Below are 19938 nucleotides of genomic sequence, written 5' to 3' on the forward strand. Positions count from 1 at the left end.
GCTACAAGGAAAAAAAGATTGTATAATAGGACGGGAGATAATTAAAAGGGGGGCATTGGAGCTAGCGGAAAAAATGATGTATAGTAATATTCCCATTTTATTAATGCATTAAACCATTAAATTCATGTACCACTCATTCATGAATTTAATGGATTAAACCATTAAATTCATGTACCACTCATAATCAATTGAGTGAGTAGGAGATCCAATAACTACCTATATATATCAATGTTTAGGAAACAAGTTTTTATCCATTAAGTTGAAATTTTTGTCTCACCCTTTAAGACAGTACTACCCCCCATCCTATCAATGATGCTATAGCTACCAAAAGGCTTAATAATAAAGGACTAAGATACATTGGAGATTTGTGGTGGGAAGGCCCATTGGAAGGGTGGAGGGAGTTTGGGTACTTGAAGGAGATGTTTGATGTTAATGGGAGGGAGATGCAGCTAATCAAACAAGTTTTGAATATATTAGGAATATATAGCAACAATCAATAGGGAGAGGTGGTTGAAGGACTGGTCTAATGGGTCACATTGAATTGCCCATCTACAAAGATAGAGAAGGATGGGCTGCGATAAGAAGATCTACATGATCTGGTAGGGTTGAAAATTACCAAGGAAGAGCTTGCAAAGAAAAAGGGAAGCAGAGCAATAGGGTTAGCAAGTCTTGAGCAGGTTCAGTGCAAATCCTAAAGGGATTTGTAAGGCAGGGCCCAAAACACTCCGATGGTACAAGAAGATAGAATAGGAAGATTTTTTGCTATTGTGAAACTGCCTACACATGAAGGATTTGTCATCAAGGTATGGGTAAAAGGGGATGGATACGTAGGGGGCTTTCGCAAAGGAAGCTACTTTGTTTGCCTTGGTGTATGCTAGGATGCAATTGGGTTATCATTTGAGTGCTTGGATGAGTCACCCTTTTTGACTGAAAATGAGGTTCTGGAACTAGTTTGTAAGCTTTTGAATTATGACAGCTAGAGGATATGCAAGATGGGGGCATGCAGATTGTATAGAGAGAGAAAAGTGTCTAGAAGCTATGTAAATTGAGATGTAAAGTCTTGTTAGCTTTGTTAAGCGATTTTATTAAACTTTGTTTCACAGAAGTGAGGGAAATCTTGTATTTTTTAGTAATTCATAGGTATTAGCATTAAAATTAGCAAATTTTGAACCTTCAACCTTAAAATTTGAAGGTTATTTTTTAAAATTTAATTGAGTGTCCATAAGATTGGAGAAAGGAGGGGCTCTTGCCGTCCCACACTAAAAAAATATGCCTCGCAAAAAAAAAAAAGATTGGTGGTGCCCGGATGTTCATAGGCACTAAATTATAATTATAGCTTGAGATAAAACGGCTCGTCGTTTTTCTGAAACTTATATTTGAGAATGGATCCTAAAGTCTGGCTCAGGGTCGCGGGCTTTTCTGGTCAGTAGTCCGTTTGTTTTGTTTTCTCTTAAAACTGAAATAAATTTGAATAAAGTTACGAACATCAACAGAGAACCTTTGCAAGATGATGGAAATAAGTGGATAAAAGCGAGAGATGATCTTTTTGCGTTGCAGGAATGGCAGCCTTGGGGTTGGGCACTTATGGGGCGCATATTTTCAAGCCACAAAATCCAGCTTACAAAGAGGTAAGTCGTTTTCTTTTCGTTCTCTCTGTCTCTGTCTCTGTCTCTGTCTCTGTCTCTCTCTCTCTCTCTCTCTCTCTCTCTCACACACACACACACACACACACACAAAAAGGGGAAGGTGCTAGGTGTGAATGCCCTTGGGCACCGTCTCGGGCAGCCTTGGGGTTGGGCACTTATGGGGCGCATATTTTCAAGCCACAAAATCCAGCTTACAAAGAGGTAAGTCGTTTTCTTTTCGTTCTCTCTGTCTCTGTCTCTGTCTTTGTCTCTCTCTCTCTCTCACACACACACACACACACACAAACACACACAAAAAGGGGAAGGTGCTAGGTGTGAATGCCCTTGGGCACCGTCTAGGGCTGCAGACGGGCCGACCCCTCCCTCAATACTGAAGTATATTATGGGAGTGTTTAAATCTGTACAAAGTTCCAAGTGCTTGCTAGCCAGATAATCCAATGCAAAAGACAAGTTACCCAAACAGAAGTGTGTTGGAGTAGTTTGTCAATGCCAGACTCGTAAAAGTCTAAATAGCCTGGCCACTAGTCTCATACACATGGAGGGAAGTGAACTTGGAGTAGTTTGTCAATGCCAGACTCGTAAAAGTCTAAATAGCCTGGCCACTAGTCTCATACACATGGAGGGAAGTGAACACGAAACTGTCGTTCCGAGACTACGCACAAACAAGTGCTCTTGTACTAGAGCCTAGCTCACACCAGGACCATGGTTCAAGCCTCCTTGGTACGAGAATACAAACAGGTACTGGTATGCGCGGTAACAATAGTAGGTACTTAAACAGGTACACCTGGTACCGGTTCACAGCATGTACATCTGGTATTGTAGACATAAGATGATATTCAGCATGTACTTGCAAGTACAATAGGGTTTTCAGCTTGTACTTGTAGGTACAGTTAGGGTTTCAACATGTACTTGCAAGTATAGTTAGGTTTCAGCTTGTAGTTGCAGGTACACAATCAGGTACAGCAAGTACAGTAGGTGGCTACAATAGGTACACAGTCAAGTTCAATAGGTACAGTAGGCGGCTATAAGCACGCAACAGGTACAACATGTGGGTACAACAGAGACGACTACAATAGGTACAACAAGTGCCTGTAGCAAGTACAATAGGTGGCTACAACAGGTACACATTAGGTACAATAGGTGCCTATAGTTGGTACAACAGCAAAGTACACAGCAGGTCCAATAGGTACAGTAGGTGGCTACAGCAGGTACAATAGGTATAGTAGGTGTCTACAACAAGTACACAACAGGTACAGTACGTGCCTACAGCAAGTACAATAGGTACAACAAGTGCATACACCAAGTACACAGCAGGTACAGCAGGCACCTGGCACACATTGAGCTAATCGATTTGCAGATAGAGAGTAAGGAAGGGATACGCTAGTTGCCAAAAATATATGATAGCATTAGGGGGAGAGAAAGTTGTGAAGAAAAGTGGGTGGAGAGATAGTGGAAGGGGTCCAATCCCCTCCTACCACGTGGCAGTGCCCCTTAAGTATAGGGTGGGCATTACCCAAGCCGTTAAATGGCCTCACATGGATGAGAAAGGAGGTGAATGTGCCCACCAAGCTGGCTGGACAAAACTTATGGAAGTGGGCCCCAAGCACTGGCTAGCGGGCGGCCCGCCGGTATTTAAAGTGAGTGTGAACTCCTAAGGTTATAAAACCTTTGCAAATACAAATGAGGTTGGAAATGATATTTGCCATCTGTTCACATGCCACAAACTTAGTTAGAAGATAGGGCATTCGCACCACGGTTTACGGGTGGGTGTCCCCTGCCCGGGAACTGACATGTCATAGCAGGTAGTTACATGAAAACAAGTCACTTGAAATCATTTTCAAGCAAGCAGAAATGCGTGCATGTGCATTATGCAATGGATCTATATCCCGCTCTTGGAACTTGTAAATATTCCTGCTGAAGAAGCTGAGACCTCTGCTGAGGATGCTGCTGCTATTGATGATGCTTCTGATGCTACTGATGATGATGTTGATCTAATGCTGATGCTACTGATGAGGATGATTTTGATGATGACTTAACTGTTGACTAATCAAGGATTAAGAATGTTCATGCCGAAGATTAAGCCATGGCACGGGTGTGCACGTGACACTATCAAAATAGGCAGGAGAAATGAGACAGTACTGAGAGTAGAAGCACATAAATGAAAGAGAGGAGAGGGTGGTATAAACTCTATTATATATACCAGAATCCGGTACATGGAGAAGTGGGGGGGCATAAGAAAACAGACCGACAGTCCCTAGACCAGCCCACGACTGGATATTATCCAATCGGCTCCAGTCGGCCAACACATAACAAGTCGGCCAGCAGCAAAATGAGTCGGCCAGGAGAAAAACAGTCGGCCACCTCATATAGTCCCCCCACATCTAGCAAAAAGCTGGGAAAAATATGGACAATAGGAAAAATGGAGAAACTCCTAACCGGGTGGGCACACCCACAACAGAGGCTCTCACTCCCTACTGAGTAATTGGTACATGCACGAGATGACTGCTAACACCCCCTCTCAAGTCATGGATGTGGAACCAACCCCACTGAGCTGGAGTGTTGACGGAGCATCTGTTGAGGTAGAGGCTTCGTGAAGAGGTCCGCTGCATTGTCCTCCGTCGAACAATAGATAAGCAAGATGTCACAAGCGTGACAAGCCAAAATCTTCTCACAAACAAAGTGATATTGTATCTCTATGTGCTTGGTCCGGGCATGAAAGACTGGGTTCCGAGCAATAGCTATATAGCTCTGGTTGTCGCATTGGTTGACCCTGGGTTCCTTCTGTGGAAACCCAATCTCGCCAAGTAACCTCTGTAGCCACACCACCTCGCAAGCAGCACCACAAGCAGCCCGATATTTTGCCTCAGTAGAAGACAAGGTAATAGTTGGCTGCCACCCACATCCAAAAAACCCTAACCCTAACCCTAAAAATCAGAAACCCTAAATCAAAAAATTAGCTTTAGAATTAGAGATAGCAAGAGTTGTATGGAAGAATAGGAAAGAATGCTCCATTTAATTTTTCCCAAATCTGTCAATTTTGCTTGATTAAGCATTTTTTCCCAATTTTTTTTTCAAAAAAAAATGGTGGGAGGTAGAGACTCACCTGCTCAGTCCATAGTGCTCTCTCCTACCCGTTTTTCTCCACCAGTCTCAGTCCCTGTTTGAGTGAGTGTGCCACCCTTTTTCCAGCCCACTCATTACCGCATTCAAATAGCCACACCGACTTCTCACCTCCGAGAATTCGACGTGTGGGTGATCTGTGTTCGTACGTCTGCAGAGGATCTAGGTCATTATTGTTTTATACTCAAGCGTCATCCTTATCTGGGTGCTATCCTCCCCGAGTGTAGCATCATTTTTCATGAATATTGCACCTATTCTGAGGACGTTAATCCATCTTCATTCACAGTGCGCCCCTCTACACCGGAGTATACACCCTTGACACCAGTAGCTGCCCCTACCCCTATACCTTCTTCTCCAGTAGCAGACTCGTGCGAGCCCAGTCCGAGAGGATCGCCCTTACCATATTGGATGGTCTATAGCCGCTTCACCAATACGTAGCCTCTCCTCTCGGGATTTCCAGATGCCGCACCCCCTCCAGCCGATGGTTCTTACTAGAGCCCAGCGACGTCATCAACAGCAAAAACCCCCAGAGCCTCATCATCCTGAAGCCTCTACATCAACATCTTCTCTCATGGGAGAACCTGTTGACATACCAGCCCCTCCGGAATGGCAGCCAGCTTTGCAGCAACTTCAACAGCAGTTCCAACAGCAACTCTAGGAGTATATGGCATTTGGCTTCTCAGATCCAACAGCTCCACACGGATCGCCACTCCTACACGAGTTCCGTACCAGCAACAGATGTTTCAGCAACAGTACCAGCAAATGCAGACGTCATTTCTTCCGAGGTAGAAGGCGACGACCTTGAAACTCTTTATCGTCTTTTACAAGCTAGTAAAACAAAGAAATTGGAAATTAAACCCCTTGACTCTTATGGTGGTCAGCGCAATAAGCGCATCTTAGACCAATGGCTCTACAAACTGCGGTTATACTTTGAAACCATGATCCTTTATGATTCCAAAAAGGTGATTTTTGCGGTATCCCTTCTCAAAGACACTGCTTTATTGTGGTGGCAATGACGACAGCACACCGGAAAATCTGTTACAACGTGGGAAAAATTCGGGTGGGTCCTCCGTAAGCAAATAATACCTGCCAATGCGGATTTCCAAGCCCGTACTCGCTTACGCCATTTGGACCAAACTGGTTCCTTGGCCTCTTATATCTCCCAGTTCACCAACTTGATACTGGAGATTGACTCATCGTTGGTTTGAGTGCCCCAAAAGACCAACCCATCGACAGAATTCTAATGCTGAACCCTCCACTTCTGAGAAGAAACCCCTAGTTGCTGACAAAGGAAAGCATGCAGTTAATCACCATGCTATTGCACATGCTTCAGTGATTACTGCTACTGCTACAGCACAAGCTGCCCTTTCACCGTTGCCCCAGCGGTCTACTCAGGTTTTGGTTCTTCAAGGCTCTATTTCCAGTCACCCTATTCAGGTGCTCATTGACAGTGGGTGTTCTCATAACCTTGTGGGAACCACCTTGACTCAGAGATTGAAGATTCGGACTTCTCCAAGTGCTGTTGTTTATGAAGTAGAGCTTGCCGATGGTTCCACATCCTTGTGTAACACCGTTGCCAAACACCTCTCCTTTCGAATTCAGCACTATCGTGACAAATTGGATTTTCAAGTCATGAATTTGGCACATTATGATATGATTCTTGGTCAAGAATGGTTGTATCAATATGATCCCCTGATTAGTTTCCGGAACCATTCTATACAATTTGCTCAAAATGATATGCTTGTGGCACTCGAAGGAATGAGAGACCAACCTTCTACACCAACCCTTTCAGCTCTTCAAGTGAAACGGTGGGTCCGCAAGAGTGGTTGTTCCTCAGCACTTTTAATGGTCTATTCAGCCAACGATCCTCCCAAGGACATAGATACAAAGGTGATGTATCTCAGGCAACCTTTCTTTGCTCCATACTTGGATCTTTTTCCTCAGGAGCTTCCTGCGGTTCTCCCACCTCGGCGACCAGTCGACCATGCTATTGATATCCTTCCTGGAAGTGCTCCACCTACTCGTGCTCCATATCGAGTTTCTTTTACGGAATCTCAGGAGATACAACGACAACTTACTGAACTTTTGGAGAGGATATATTCCACTAAGCAAAAGCCCTTTTGGAGCTCCAGTACTTTTGGTGAAAAAGAAGGATAAGTCTATGCGCCTTTGCATCGACTATCGTGCCCTTAATAAGTTGACTATCAAGAATAAGTATCCTCTTCCGCGCATTGATGAATTGTTTGATCAATTGCTCCATGCAAAGGTCTTCTCCAAAATTGATCTTAAGTCTGGATATCATCAAATTCGCATTCGCGAAGGTGATGAATATAAGACAGCTTTTCACAAAAAAATATGGTCATTACGAGTACTTGGTCATGCCATTCGGGTTAACCAATGCCCCTGCAACATTTATGAGTCTGATGAATGATCTTTTTCGTCCTTTTTTGGACAAGTTCGTCATTATCTATCTTGACGACATCTTGGTGTTCAGTCATAATATGGAAGAACACAAGGCACATCTTAAGATCGTTTTCCAGGTGCTTCGTGTGACAATGCTCTTTATATTAATCCAGGCAAAAGTGAATTCTTCAAGACATCCTTGGAGTACCTTGAACATGTTGTTTCAGCAGACGGTATTTCCATGGATCCAAAGAAAAGTTATTGTCAATTGGCCAACTCCCACAAACATCCATGATGTTCGTTCTTTTTTGTGACTTGCCGACTTCTATCACACAAAGGTTCATCGATTTTGCGAAATAGCTACTTCTCTCACATAACTTCTAAAGTCCGCTCCTGCATTCAAATGGACTGAAGCCGCAACACAAGCTTTTGGAAATTTAAAGATAGCTTTGACAACAACTCCTGTCATGGCTATTCATGACTCTACTCTCCCCTTTGATGTTTACACGGATGCTTTTGATATTGCCACTGGTGCCGTCTTAATGCAACAAGGACGTGCTATTGCGTTTGACAGTCATAAGCACTCTGCAATTCAAGGAAGATACCCGGTATATGACAAGGAATTTTTGGCTATTGTTCATGCCTATCGTGCATGGAAACATTATCTCCTTGGTGCGGATTCAATGGTGAAAACAGATCATCATTCTTTGAAATATATCTTCACGCAGCCAGTTATGAATGCTAGGCAAGCGCGTTGGGTCGAATTCTTAGCTAATTTTCATATGACAATTGAGTATGTTCTTGGTCTTACCAATGTGGTTGCGGATGCCCTCAGTCGTATGCTGCCAGCTTTGGTCTTGGCTATATCTACAGTTGAAATGGATATACCTCAAAGTTTCAAGGACCGTTATTCAAAAGATCGTAATTTTGGAGATGCATTTCGAATTCTCAATTCTCAGAATGCAACTCCTTCCGACTTGAAGATTTATGGAGCATATACAATAGTGGATGGTTTATTATATTATCAGGACCGTATTTGTGTACCTCATGATACTGATGTTCGAAGAGTATTGGTGGAAGAACATCACGAGGTCACTTATGCTGCACACCCAGGCATCAACAAGACATATCGTCTTTTGACAGCATTCATCCAACTTTCCATATTTCTTGGCTCAAGAAGTTTGTGGACGGTGATTTTCCAGTTTTAGATATTTTGGATTATGTTCCGGAAATCGAAGATGAACACATACTCTTAATTCCAGAGACAATTCTTGATGTCAGACAGAAAGAAACACGACATAAACTCACTACAGTATTTTTGGTTAAATGGAGAGATCTTGATGATTCCGACTCTACTTGGCAAAGTGATGAATACTTACAGGAATATCCAAAACTTCTTCGGGAATTCTTTCAAAGACAACCATCTCTTCTTAGCCGGAGTCTTATTTTAAGTGGGAGGGAATGTCACGATTGTGACTAACTCTCTTAATCTCTTCTTAATTACTCCTTAATCTCTTATTAACTGAAAGGACACCTGTGAAGGGTCACACCCTTACACATGGGTCACTATCATAGGACATGTCTATTCATTAAAAGACTCACCCCTAACTCCAAAGGACATAACCGTTGATTCAAGAGCCACACTCTTCCCAGGGATGTATCTCTTCACTTGTATCCTTTCGGCCTCTATTTAAGAAAGGCCCCTGTCTCAATGCAAACAACTCAGCTTTCCGCTCTCTAATTATCTTTAGTTCTTGTATTCAATTTTAATCATGTCTTAATAAACTAGGAAGTCCTCACATTTGAGGTCCATCCTCCGTGGTCCACTCGGAGGGATACTCCGCAACACTACTCCTGAATGGTGTCCAATAACCACTCTGGTACTCCAATAGAACACGGAGCATCCTATTGCTGCTGTGGCTCATCTCTAACCTCGGGCTCAACCTCTACTATGGACCTAGGTTGGCTAGCTCGAATAATAGCTTGGGAATCATCTTCATACGCATCTGGTTCTCCAAGAAGTGGTGGCTCCTCAACAGTGGAAGCTAGAACATGCTCATCAAAGACAACATCTCTGCTGACAACAACCTCATTTTGCTCTAGGTCATATATAACCTGTAACCTTTGGAAAGAGAGTTGTATCCCATAAAAACAAGCTTCTGGGACTTTGAGTCGAGCTTCCCCCTCTGCTTCTTTGGTATGTGAACATAGGCATCACTCCCAAAAACACGGAAATAGGAGACATTTGGTTTCTTGCCAAAATAAGTCTCAAATGGAGTCATCTTAGGTACTGAAGTCGTCAGAGATCGGTTAAGGGTATGGATAGCCGTAGCCACAGCTTCTCTCCCCAAAGTGGACGATGACGATCACGATGCTCCAACATCTTCCTTGCCATCTTCACCACAGTCCTGTTCTTTCGCTCAACCACTCCATTCTCTGAAGGCGACCCTGTATTGGCCAGCTGCCGCTTGATGCCATGCTCCGCACAAAACCACACAAAAGCATTAGAAGAAAACTTCCCTCCTTTGTTAGCCATAACAGCCTTCACTTGCAATCTAGACTCCTTTTCCACCATAACATGCCAATCCTTGAACCGAGCAAAGGCTTGGTCCTTTTGTGAAAGAAAATAAACCCATGTGAACCAGCTACAATCATCCACAAGCAGCATGAAATACAAAGAGCCTCCCAAAGATGGGGTCTACATAGGTCCACACAAGTTGTGTGTGTTAGACATCATCCCCTACTTTCTGGCTTCCTATTTGGTGTCCTATTTTAGCCTCTAGGGCTGACCATGTTAGTCAGAGGGGGTGGTCACCCCTCACATATATTTTACCCATATTTATTCCCCATTTTATGGTCCTGGGTATTTTCCCAGTCGTGAAGGCACTTTATCTCCAGTCGGCTGCCTTCATGTAGGTGTATATATAGCTGGCATCCATTGCTTGCCTAGCTTGTCTAGTTGCAGTCCCTCACATACGAGGTTCTCCCCTCTTGCTCGGGACATGTATTCCTTTTGGTGATTATATTGAGAGCATGTTCTCACTTGTGTTTCCACTCCATCTCTCTCTCTCTCTCCCCTGTGTTTCCACTTTCCCTTCTTCCGTTGCACATTCTATCATGGTATCAGAGCACCGGTGATTGTCAGTGTTGGATGCTCCCTCCTCTTCCTCTTCGAGCTTGTGTTCTTTGCAGTATTTGCAGAACAAGGAGGGTGTTTTGCCCTTTGCGGTGTGATCCTTTCACATGGATCATTTATTTGTTGCTGATTCTTGGGATCTGTGATGCTTTTGAGAACTTTGTTACCACTGCAGTTTATATTCCTACTTCCTTTCCTCATTGTGAGGAGTCTATCTTTGTACTCTTTGTGATACTTCTGAGAATGCCACTCCCCCTGCCAGTTTTGCAGGCTTGTTGTTTTGGAGGATGGTTTTTTGGACCTGGTGGGATGCTTTGGATCTGTGGTTGCTGATCGTGCCTGGGGCACAGTGGTACTTCCAGAGTTTTTTGGATTTGGATCAAAATCAGGTTGGGCTTGTATTAGTTCGACGATATCTTTTTTCACAGGGGGATGTGGAGTCCTTTCATCTTGCGATGCGCACCTCAGTGGTGTGTTCTTATGTACAGCTTTGGGCAACTCATGTTATGGAGTTTGAGTAGATGGACCCCATCTTTTCTACAGTGTCTTTACATCTTGCGATGCCGACCTTTTCAGAGGATGCTTTTGTGTAGCATTTGGCTACTCTTGGTACATAGTTGGAGCTTATTGACTCTATTTCTTTTGAGGGTTCCAGTGAGGAGCAGTTTGCTTCTCCTAGGATTGATTATATACAGGATCTGATCTTGGTTGGTTATGAGGTTTTTCATACCTTCTCCAGGTTGGATACACGACATTCTACTTTGGGGAGTGTTCTTACACTTGGGATTGGAACCATTATTTGGAGCACCACGTCGCAGCCTATATGATCGTTTTCTTCCAGAGGAGCGGTGTACCTGGCAGCTTGTTCTGTTGCTTTTGTAGCTGAGTTGTTGAGGAGATTGCTTGTGAAGCTTTCTTGGTACGTGTTTCTGCAGTCTTTCATCTTTGATTGAGGACGGCGTCTTTGGCTTCTTGGAGTCATAGTTGTTACGAGGCGCGCCTCTAACAGTTCGAGGCGTACGAGGCGTTCGAGGCGTCCGACTGCTTGATCGAGGCGTCCATATTTTTTATTTTTAATTTTTTTTAATTTTTTTGCTTTGCTGGTGTGAGTCTTTAGACAGGGGCTTTAAGGACCCAAGGCAGCCCCTCTCACACACACTATCTCTCCCTCCCTCCCTTAAGCCTTTCTCAAGACCCAAAGTTCAAAGTTCAAAGTTCAAACACACTAGGATGATGATGTTTTTTATACCCACTTTTGGAGCTCTCTCTATACTCTACTGGCTCATTTCAGTTCATTTCATTTTACTTTGTACCCTTGAATCTTGATGATGTATCCAGATGATGAGGATGGACTATTTTGGTCTCATAGGTCATTTTGGCCTTTTGCAGACGTTTAATACAACTTTCTTTCTTTCACACACTCTCTCTCTCTCTCTCATACACACCCTCCCTCAAGGCTCATACATACACACTCTAGTCTCTCTCTCTCTCTCTCTCTCTCTCTCTCTCTCTCTCTCTCTCTCAACTTTCACTATATATATTATATGAAACCGATCCCGTCAAGTGGGAAAGACTCAGTTGGACACCTACACGTTTAATAGCACAACTTTTAAAACCACAAATATGAAATGGACAACTTAAAACAACTTGAAATTTAAATGAACAGAAATGGAAAGATGGACACCAGCACTGGGGCCGGAACGGGCCGACCCCCCCCTCAATATATGATATATTTATTGGGAGTATTTAAAGAATACAATGCTCCATGGGTTCTGAGAACCAGATGATGTCCATGTACATATGAAAACAGTATTAAACAAATAACTCGAATTTCGATGTAGAAGCTCGAAGCAGATTGACCACTAGTGTGGTCCAATCGCTACGGTCCTGTGCTTTCACTGGACTCCGCGGAGAGCACCACACTGGTGTTCCGAGACCACGCACAGACAGGCGCTCTCGTACTAACGCCTGGCTCTCCCGATCTCAGCACCTTTGGACCGAGGTTCGCCCATATAGCTTGGACAACCCGGCACCGAACGGGTGTAGGCCGAGCGGGACGACTCTTTTACCAGATTTAAACATTAAATGCTTTACTCAAATCTGAAAATCACTTACTTGTAGTTGGTTGATAAAAGACCAAAACTTGTGGTTTGCTGAGGATGAAACCACCCTTGAAGAAGAAGCAGTTGCCTCGTGGTGAACCACCAAGACAAGCATCACCTCGAAAGACCACAACCGCCTGAGAGGATGAGAGAAAACAACCACTAGGAAGCACCTTGTTGCAGAGAGCCGGCTGACTGTAGGAGGAGAAACGTAGCCCTCAAAAGGTGGCAGCTGTTGTGCAGGGTAAGCAGCCGCCTATTGGAGAGGAAGGAGGGTGTAGTATGCAGCCTGCAGGTAACTCCAGTGCTGAGTAGGGGGCAGCGCAGCCAATGGTGCAGTCGCCTGTAGAGTGGAGGGAGAAACAGTTGCTTCCTTGGGAGGTGTAACAGCCGCCAGATGCTGTAGATGAAAGAGCAGCCCACAGGATGACCAGCGCGGCCAGCAACAGAGTCAGCCGCCTGTAGAGGAATGGAGCGCAGCCTGCTGTTGTAGGAGATGGTTGCAGCCAGCCGCCTGTAGAGAGAGGCAGTCGCCTGCTGTGATACAGCCGTACAGAAGAAACCGCCTGCTGTGGTACAGCCGTACAGAGAGAGAGATTACACCGAAGATAGAGGGTCGCCGGCCTGTCTTTCTCCACGATGAAGGAAGCGAGTCCTCCCTTACGAAAGGTGGTGATGTTTTTTTGTAAGGTTTGAAGAGGGAGTTAATACTTGAGATTCCCACGCATGCATGAAGGGGACTAGTGGGGGTTGGTGACCATGCCCACCCCCACACTCACTTAAAAGTGAGGCTCCCCACCTTGGCCCCAAAGTGGGTGCCCAAAGGGGGTGCCCACTTTTAAATAAGTGTGGACCCCTAACCTTATAAATCAAAGGGTTAGTATTTAAAACATTAAAACAAACATGTGCGATATACTTACCACCTGTTCACATGCACTGAAACTTGTCAGAATACAGGGCACACTTCACGACTCACTGGCAGGCGTCCCCGCTCAGTAAGTAACACGTCAGGCAGGCAAACACACGAATACATGTCATGCGAAAACAGTTTCAAGCATGCAAAATATGTGTGCATGTGCAAAAAGTAACATGGACATATCTCCCGTTCATGGAACATGTACAAAATATCTGTCGGCACAAAACTGGCTCGACATAAAACATAAAAACCTGGTCTTCCTATGGAGTGACGCCTGCAGGTAACTCCAGTGCTGAGTAGGGGGCAGCGCAGCCAATGGTGCAGTCGCCTGTAGAGTGGAGGGAGAAACAGTTGCTTCCTTGGGAGGTGTAACAGCCGCCAGATGCTGTAGATGAAAGAGCAGCCCACAGGATGACCAGCGCGGCCAGCAACAGAGTCAGCCGCCTGTAGAGGAATGGAGCGCAGCCTGCTGTTGTAGGAGATGGTTGCAGCCAGCCGCCTGTAGAGAGAGGCAGTCGCCTGCTGTGATACAGCCGTACAGAAGAAACCGCCTGCTGTGGTACAGCCGTACAGAGAGAGAGATTACACCGAAGATAGAGGGTCGCCGGCCTGTCTTTCTCCACGATGAAGGAAGCGAGTCCTCCCTTACGAAAGGTGGTGATGTTTTTTTGTAAGGTTTGAAGAGGGAGTTAATACTTGAGATTCCCACGCATGCATGAAGGGGACTAGTGGGGGTTGGTGACCATGCCCACCCCCACACTCACTTAAAAGTGAGGCTCCCCACCTTGGCCCCAAAGTGGGTGCCCAAAGGGGGTGCCCACTTTTAAATAAGTGTGGACCCCTAACCTTATAAATCAAAGGGTTAGTATTTAAAACATTAAAACAAACATGTGCGATATACTTACCACCTGTTCACATGCACTGAAACTTGTCAGAATACAGGGCACACTTCACGACTCACTGGCAGGCGTCCCCGCTCAGTAAGTAACACGTCAGGCAGGCAAACACACGAATACATGTCATGCGAAAACAGTTTCAAGCATGCAAAATATGTGTGCATGTGCAAAAAGTAACATGGACATATCTCCCGTTCATGGAACATGTACAAAATATTTGTCGGCACAAAACTGGCTCGACATAAAACATAAAAACCTGGTCTTCCTATGGAGTGACAGTCCCATAGGTAAGACACAGTTCCAGGCACGAGTTTCCCTAGGTGTGACAGTCCCATAGGTAAAACACGGCACGAATACTGGCTCTTCCATGGCGTGACAGTCCCATGGATCGAACACAGTCCAGGTCATACACGGGTGGCACTGTTCTGGCTCCCGTCCATACGACACCATCCTGCTAACACACGGGTGGCACCAGTCTGGCTCCCGTCCATGTCAGCAAAATACTGGCCTCTTCACATGAGACACCGGCCTGGCCTCAAGTGAACGAGACGCAAAAATGTGGGAATGGACCAAATGGTCGGCCAATTGGTGACATCCCCCCGGGCTTCTAAAGAGTTGACCTCAACTTAAAAGCCTCAAGATATGTCTGCAACAATTGCGGATAATCTGCAAAATAATCCTCATTTACCCACTTGGCATCAATAGGCAAATAATTTTTAAACTTCACAAGGTATCTCCTGGAAAGCTTTCCTGCAGGTAGCTTTCTCTCCTTGTGAAAAACAATCTGTTCTGGCTGGAGGATCTCCTCAAGCTCTTCAATCTCTGGCGGATCTTCTGTGACAGGCTCATCAGGATCTGGCCCCACATATTTCCGAAATAGACTCACATGAAAAGCATTGTGAATCTTCCAATGACTAGGTAGAGCAAGCCTGTAGGACACTTCATTGATTTTGTGAATCACCTTGAAGGGTCCATAATAGCGAGGAGAAAGCTTAGGATATGATCCTTCTCGTCCTGGCCTCTTCCGAAGCCTAGCCTTCTCAAATTTCAGCAATACCCAATCACCTTCTTTGACTTCCATGTCCCTTCTATGCTTGTCAGCAGCCTTTTTATGCTTATCCTGAGATCTTGCAATGGCTGTCCGCACCTGACCAAAGGCAACATCCAAGTCACGAACATATTCATCAGCTGCAAAAATCTCATCCTTGGTACGAAGGATGGGTGGCAAGACCATTCTGCCATAAATAATCTCAAACGGAGCCTTTCCTGTGGAAGCATGGATTGTATTGTTGTAGGCAAACTCAACAAGTGGAAGATACTTCTCCCATGCATGCTTTTGATCTGCCACATAACACTTCAATAAATCCAACACAGCTGAATTCGCAGCTTCACTTTGGCCATCCGTTTGGGGATGATAAGCTGATGAAAATTCAAGCTTAGTACCCATATTATCAAACAAAGCCCTCCAAAATAGGCTTGTAGTCCTGGGATCTCTATCCCCAACAATGGATTTAGGCATACCATGATGCTTGAAAATATTAGCAAGAAAAAGCTTTACCATATGATCAGCTTTGATGGTTTTCTTGACGGGCAAGAAGTGAGCTTGCTTGCTAAACCTGTCCACAATAGTCCAAATAGCATCATTCCCATGCTGGGATCTAGGCAAATCCATAATAAAATCCATCGTGATACTTTCCCAAGGTTGCGAGGGAATAGGCAATGGGTGAAGCAAACCTGGAGGCTTTTGCCTGTCAAATTTCACCTTTTGGCAAGTAATACATGCACGCACATAAACCTCTGTCTTTACGCATGCTTGGCCAAAAGAAATACCTCTGAATCATGCGAGTAGTAGGCATAATACCTCGATGACCAGCATATGGTGGAGCGTGACATTCGTCCATAACCTTTGGACGCAAATCCTTCACCACACATAGGCAATTATCCTTCATGAGATATCCCTCGTTGATAACATAAGAGGCATGTGAATGACCAGCCATCAAATCAGTCCAAATATGGCAAAAATCAGCATCCAAATGATACAAATCTCTCATAGCAGATAGATCTCCATGAGAGGCCACTGAGACTGCAGCAACATAAGGCCTCCTAGATAGTGCATCGGCCACCACATTTTTCTTTCCTGGAGTATGCACAATCTGAAAATGAAACATGGAAAGAAAATTCGCCATTCTCATTTGCTTCTCTGAAAGCTTGGTTTGAGATAGAAAGTATCTCAAGCTTTGATGATCTGTCTTGACCACAAATTCAGCCCCAAGAAGGTAGTGTTTCCAAATCTTTAAGGCGTGAATTACAGCCAAGAGCTCTTTCTCATAGATATCCATATGAAGCTCAGCATCATGCAAACGACGGCTCTCGTATGCAACTGCATGCCCTTCTTGATTTAGGACAGCTCCTATGCAATCACCACAAGCATCACATTCAACCACGAATGACTTGTGCAAGTCAGGAACTATCAATACTGGACCACATATGATCGCATGCTTGAGCTGCAAGAAGGCATCCTGTTCCTTTGAAGTCCATTTGAAAACAGTTTTCTTCTTCGTGAGATCATGTAGAGGAGTGGCAATCATAGCAAAATGCCTTATGAAACGCCTGTAGTATGAACATAATCCCAGAAAACTTCGTACTTGATGTACGTTTTGCAATTCGGGCCAATTTCGAATAGTCTCTATCTTTGCAGGATCCATTGTAACTCCATCCTTGGATACAATATGTCCCAGATAATGAATCTCTGAAAGGAAAAACTCACTTTTCTTGGCATTGACGAAAAGTTTATGCTTCCGCAACTCTTCGAACACTGTGACCAAATGAGTTCTGTGTTCCTGCTCATTCTTGGAGAAAACCAAGATATCATCAAAGAAGACTCCTGTAAACTTACGATGGGATCGGAATATCCTATCCATCATACGATTAAAAGTAGCAGGAGCATTGGTGAGACCAAAAGGCATTACCAAGAATTCATATAATCCGAAGGCTGTCCTGAATGCAGTCTTATGGACATCTTGTGGCACCACTCGGATCTGGTGATAACCACTCTTCAAATCAAGTCTGCTAAAACAAGCCGAGCCATCAAGCTTATCCAAGATATCATCAATACGTGGAATTGGGAATCTGTTCTTGATGGTAAGCTTGTTCAAAGCTCTATAGTCAACACACATACGGAATGAGCCGTCCTTCTTTTGAACAAGAAGCACAGGAGAGCAGTAAGGTGAGGAACTGGGCTGAACCAAACCTTTCTCTAAAAGCTCGTTAACCTGCTTCATAATTTCTTCTTGTTGTGCAGCACTTACTCGGTATGCGGGTTTATTAGGTGGAGAACTACCTGGCACAAGATCTATGCAATGATCTTCGGGCCTTTGGGGAGGTAATTCACCTGGCAACGAGTCAGCAAAACAGTCTTTGAATGCAGTAAGAAAATTCAGCCTATCATTAGACATAGCATCCACATTTTGATGATTTGGCACAAGACTATCACGCACAAAAACCAAGTACGCAGAAAGACTCTTTTTCATTGCTTTATTAATTTGGATGTGTGATACAACTGGGATGGAATCCCCTTCTTTGCCAGCATCAATAAAGTGCATGCGGCCTTTATGCATAAAAGAAATCATATTGGACTTGTAGTCTTTGCGGGGCTCAAGCCTATGATGCCACAGCTTGCCCAACAATGCATCACATCCATTCAAAGGAGCAACTAAGAAATGCTCATTGTCAAGGTAGCCCTGAATATGAATACGCAACTTCCCAATCAAAGGGGTAACCTGCACCTCTTTGCCAATAAATGCAGCTTCGGCTTCAATCTGAGGCCCCATGCTTTCAACCTCAATTCCCAATGCAGCTGCCATTTGCATAGAGATGAAATTGTCAGTTGCACAGTCATCAAACATGAATAATGCGGGCTGATCCTTAACTTGCCCCCAAGCCTTGCAAACCATGCGCTCTTTAGCATCATGACCTGTATTACCTTGCACATCAGGAACTGCATGAACATTTGCTTTGGTGTTCTTATCCTCGTGCTTTGGTTTGCGATCTGGGCATTGCCGGAACATGTGGTCTTTGCTACCACAAGAAAAGCATTTTCCATCCTTAGCATATTGCTCTCTTTGCTCCGGGGTTAATCCAAATTTGTTCTTTCTTGGGCCCTGTTCTTTATTTTCAGCTTTACCACCCTTGTAGGACTCCCGAAAGTTCTTTTTAGGTGGCTGTCCACCCTTTTGCTGATTTGGGGCAGCCTTGTCCTTTGCCTTGGAACCTCCTTGATCCTGCTTGATCTTGAGCACCAATTGCTCTGTAGCAAGGGCAGAAGCTGTGAGTTGCTGCAACGTATGTTTTGGGTGCAATTCAATACCCGATCTATAAGCAGGTTGCAATCCAGAACGAAACTTCCTCTTTCTTTCCTCCTCAGAGATTAGCATGAAGGGAGTCACTTCCAGCAACACTTTCCAGAATTTGTTCACATACTGTTGCACAGTCTCATTATCTTTTTGTTCCAGCCTGTCCCACTTTTGAGTGAGAGTTTGCTCTGCATTGGGTGGCAGGAACTGAGCATAAAATCTTTCTTTGAATTCCTTCCAAGTAGAGATGGGATCCTTGGTGATCTTTTCGGTGATCCACCAATGGGCAGCAGTGCCTTTCAGAAACATACTAGCATGGCGCACCTTCGACTTTTCTGTAAAGTCTTCATCGCTAAAAGCAATGTCGAACTGTGCCACAAACGCTAGCACCTTAGAGGCATCATGTTCACCATGAAAGACATCAAATTTGACAGATTTATCACCTGCTTTGAACTCCTTGAGCTTCCTGGCATGAGGCTCATGGTCCTCTCTTTTTCTTTTCCCCTTATCCAACGGGGTAGCCCTGTCTGCATGGGCTCCATGGGCCGTCATAGAAGCTTCATGGGGCACGGTGGCATGTGCTCCACGAACTCGAAGCTCAGATGCATGTGACTTACCTGCATATGGCATGGTCTCTCCATGAGACAACTCAGAAGGCAAAATTTTTCTGGAAGTAGACCTGTCACCATGAGATACATATCTTGCATGCATGTGACTTTCGTGCCCTCCATGAGCACTGGCATACATAAATCTGTCAGGCTTAGTGCCTTGGGGAGAGGATGCATGACGAGAGGTGACAGTCACCTCTTCCTTTTGCATAAAAGATTTCAGCCTCTGGGATGCAGGATCTCCATGCTTTAAACGAGGTGGATTTCTGAATTTTAGTTCTCCGTCATCCCCCTCTTTGATATCACCTTTGCGAAGGAGATAGGCAAGTGCCAACTCCCTTGGTTTCTTGCCCACTTCACGAGCCATTGATTCAAAGGTTACATCAACCATAGCATCAGCCTTCCTGGCTTCAATAGCACTTTGCAGATGAGGATCTTCATGCAAAAACTTCAATTCTTGCTCTTGAGCCTGCAAAAGTTTTCTCATATGTTCCATTTCAGCCCTCATAGCATCAGGGTCTTGTTCAAGCATAACTGTCTTTCCTGGAGACAGTTGACCTTTGGATTCACTATCCAGAACCCTTTCAAGGGGCTTGTGTCTACCTCGCAGGGCATCAGACCCACGAGAAGCACTAGAGGGACCCCTCGAATTTGGCACTTCCAAAGGGTTGCCTTGGCTGTCCATTGTGTTCAAAGTTTGCTAAAAGCGGGATGTCCAATACACAGGTTCGTTTCCCCACTAGGAAGAGGGAAACAACC

At 44.6% G+C, this 19938-nt stretch overlaps 1 protein-coding gene across 6 annotated transcripts in view; it reads left to right on the plus strand.

The window, feature by feature from the left end:
* The first annotated feature begins 1286 nt into the window (after positions 1-1286).
* Positions 1287-19938, plus strand: part of LOC147607770 (uncharacterized) — a 54181-nt gene continuing 35529 nt past the window's right edge. For 5 of the 6 annotated variants that reach the window (XM_086789731.1, XM_086789729.1, XM_086789730.1 and 2 more), the window contains exons 1-2: positions 1287-1422; positions 1558-1628. In XM_086789731.1, coding sequence (XP_086645857.1) covers positions 1383-1422; positions 1558-1628 — 111 coding nt within the window. In that variant the 5' untranslated portion in view covers positions 1287-1382. Of the gene's footprint in view, positions 1423-1557; positions 1629-1700; positions 1848-19938 lie in introns of those variants that run through there. The other variant, XR_015264575.1, reaches the window with a different exon arrangement.

Source organism: Cibotium barometz, chromosome 54 (genome assembly GCF_041138505.1).
Source record: "Cibotium barometz isolate CiBa-2024 chromosome 54, ASM4113850v1, whole genome shotgun sequence".
NCBI classification, from domain to species: domain Eukaryota; kingdom Viridiplantae; phylum Streptophyta; class Polypodiopsida; order Cyatheales; family Cibotiaceae; genus Cibotium; species Cibotium barometz.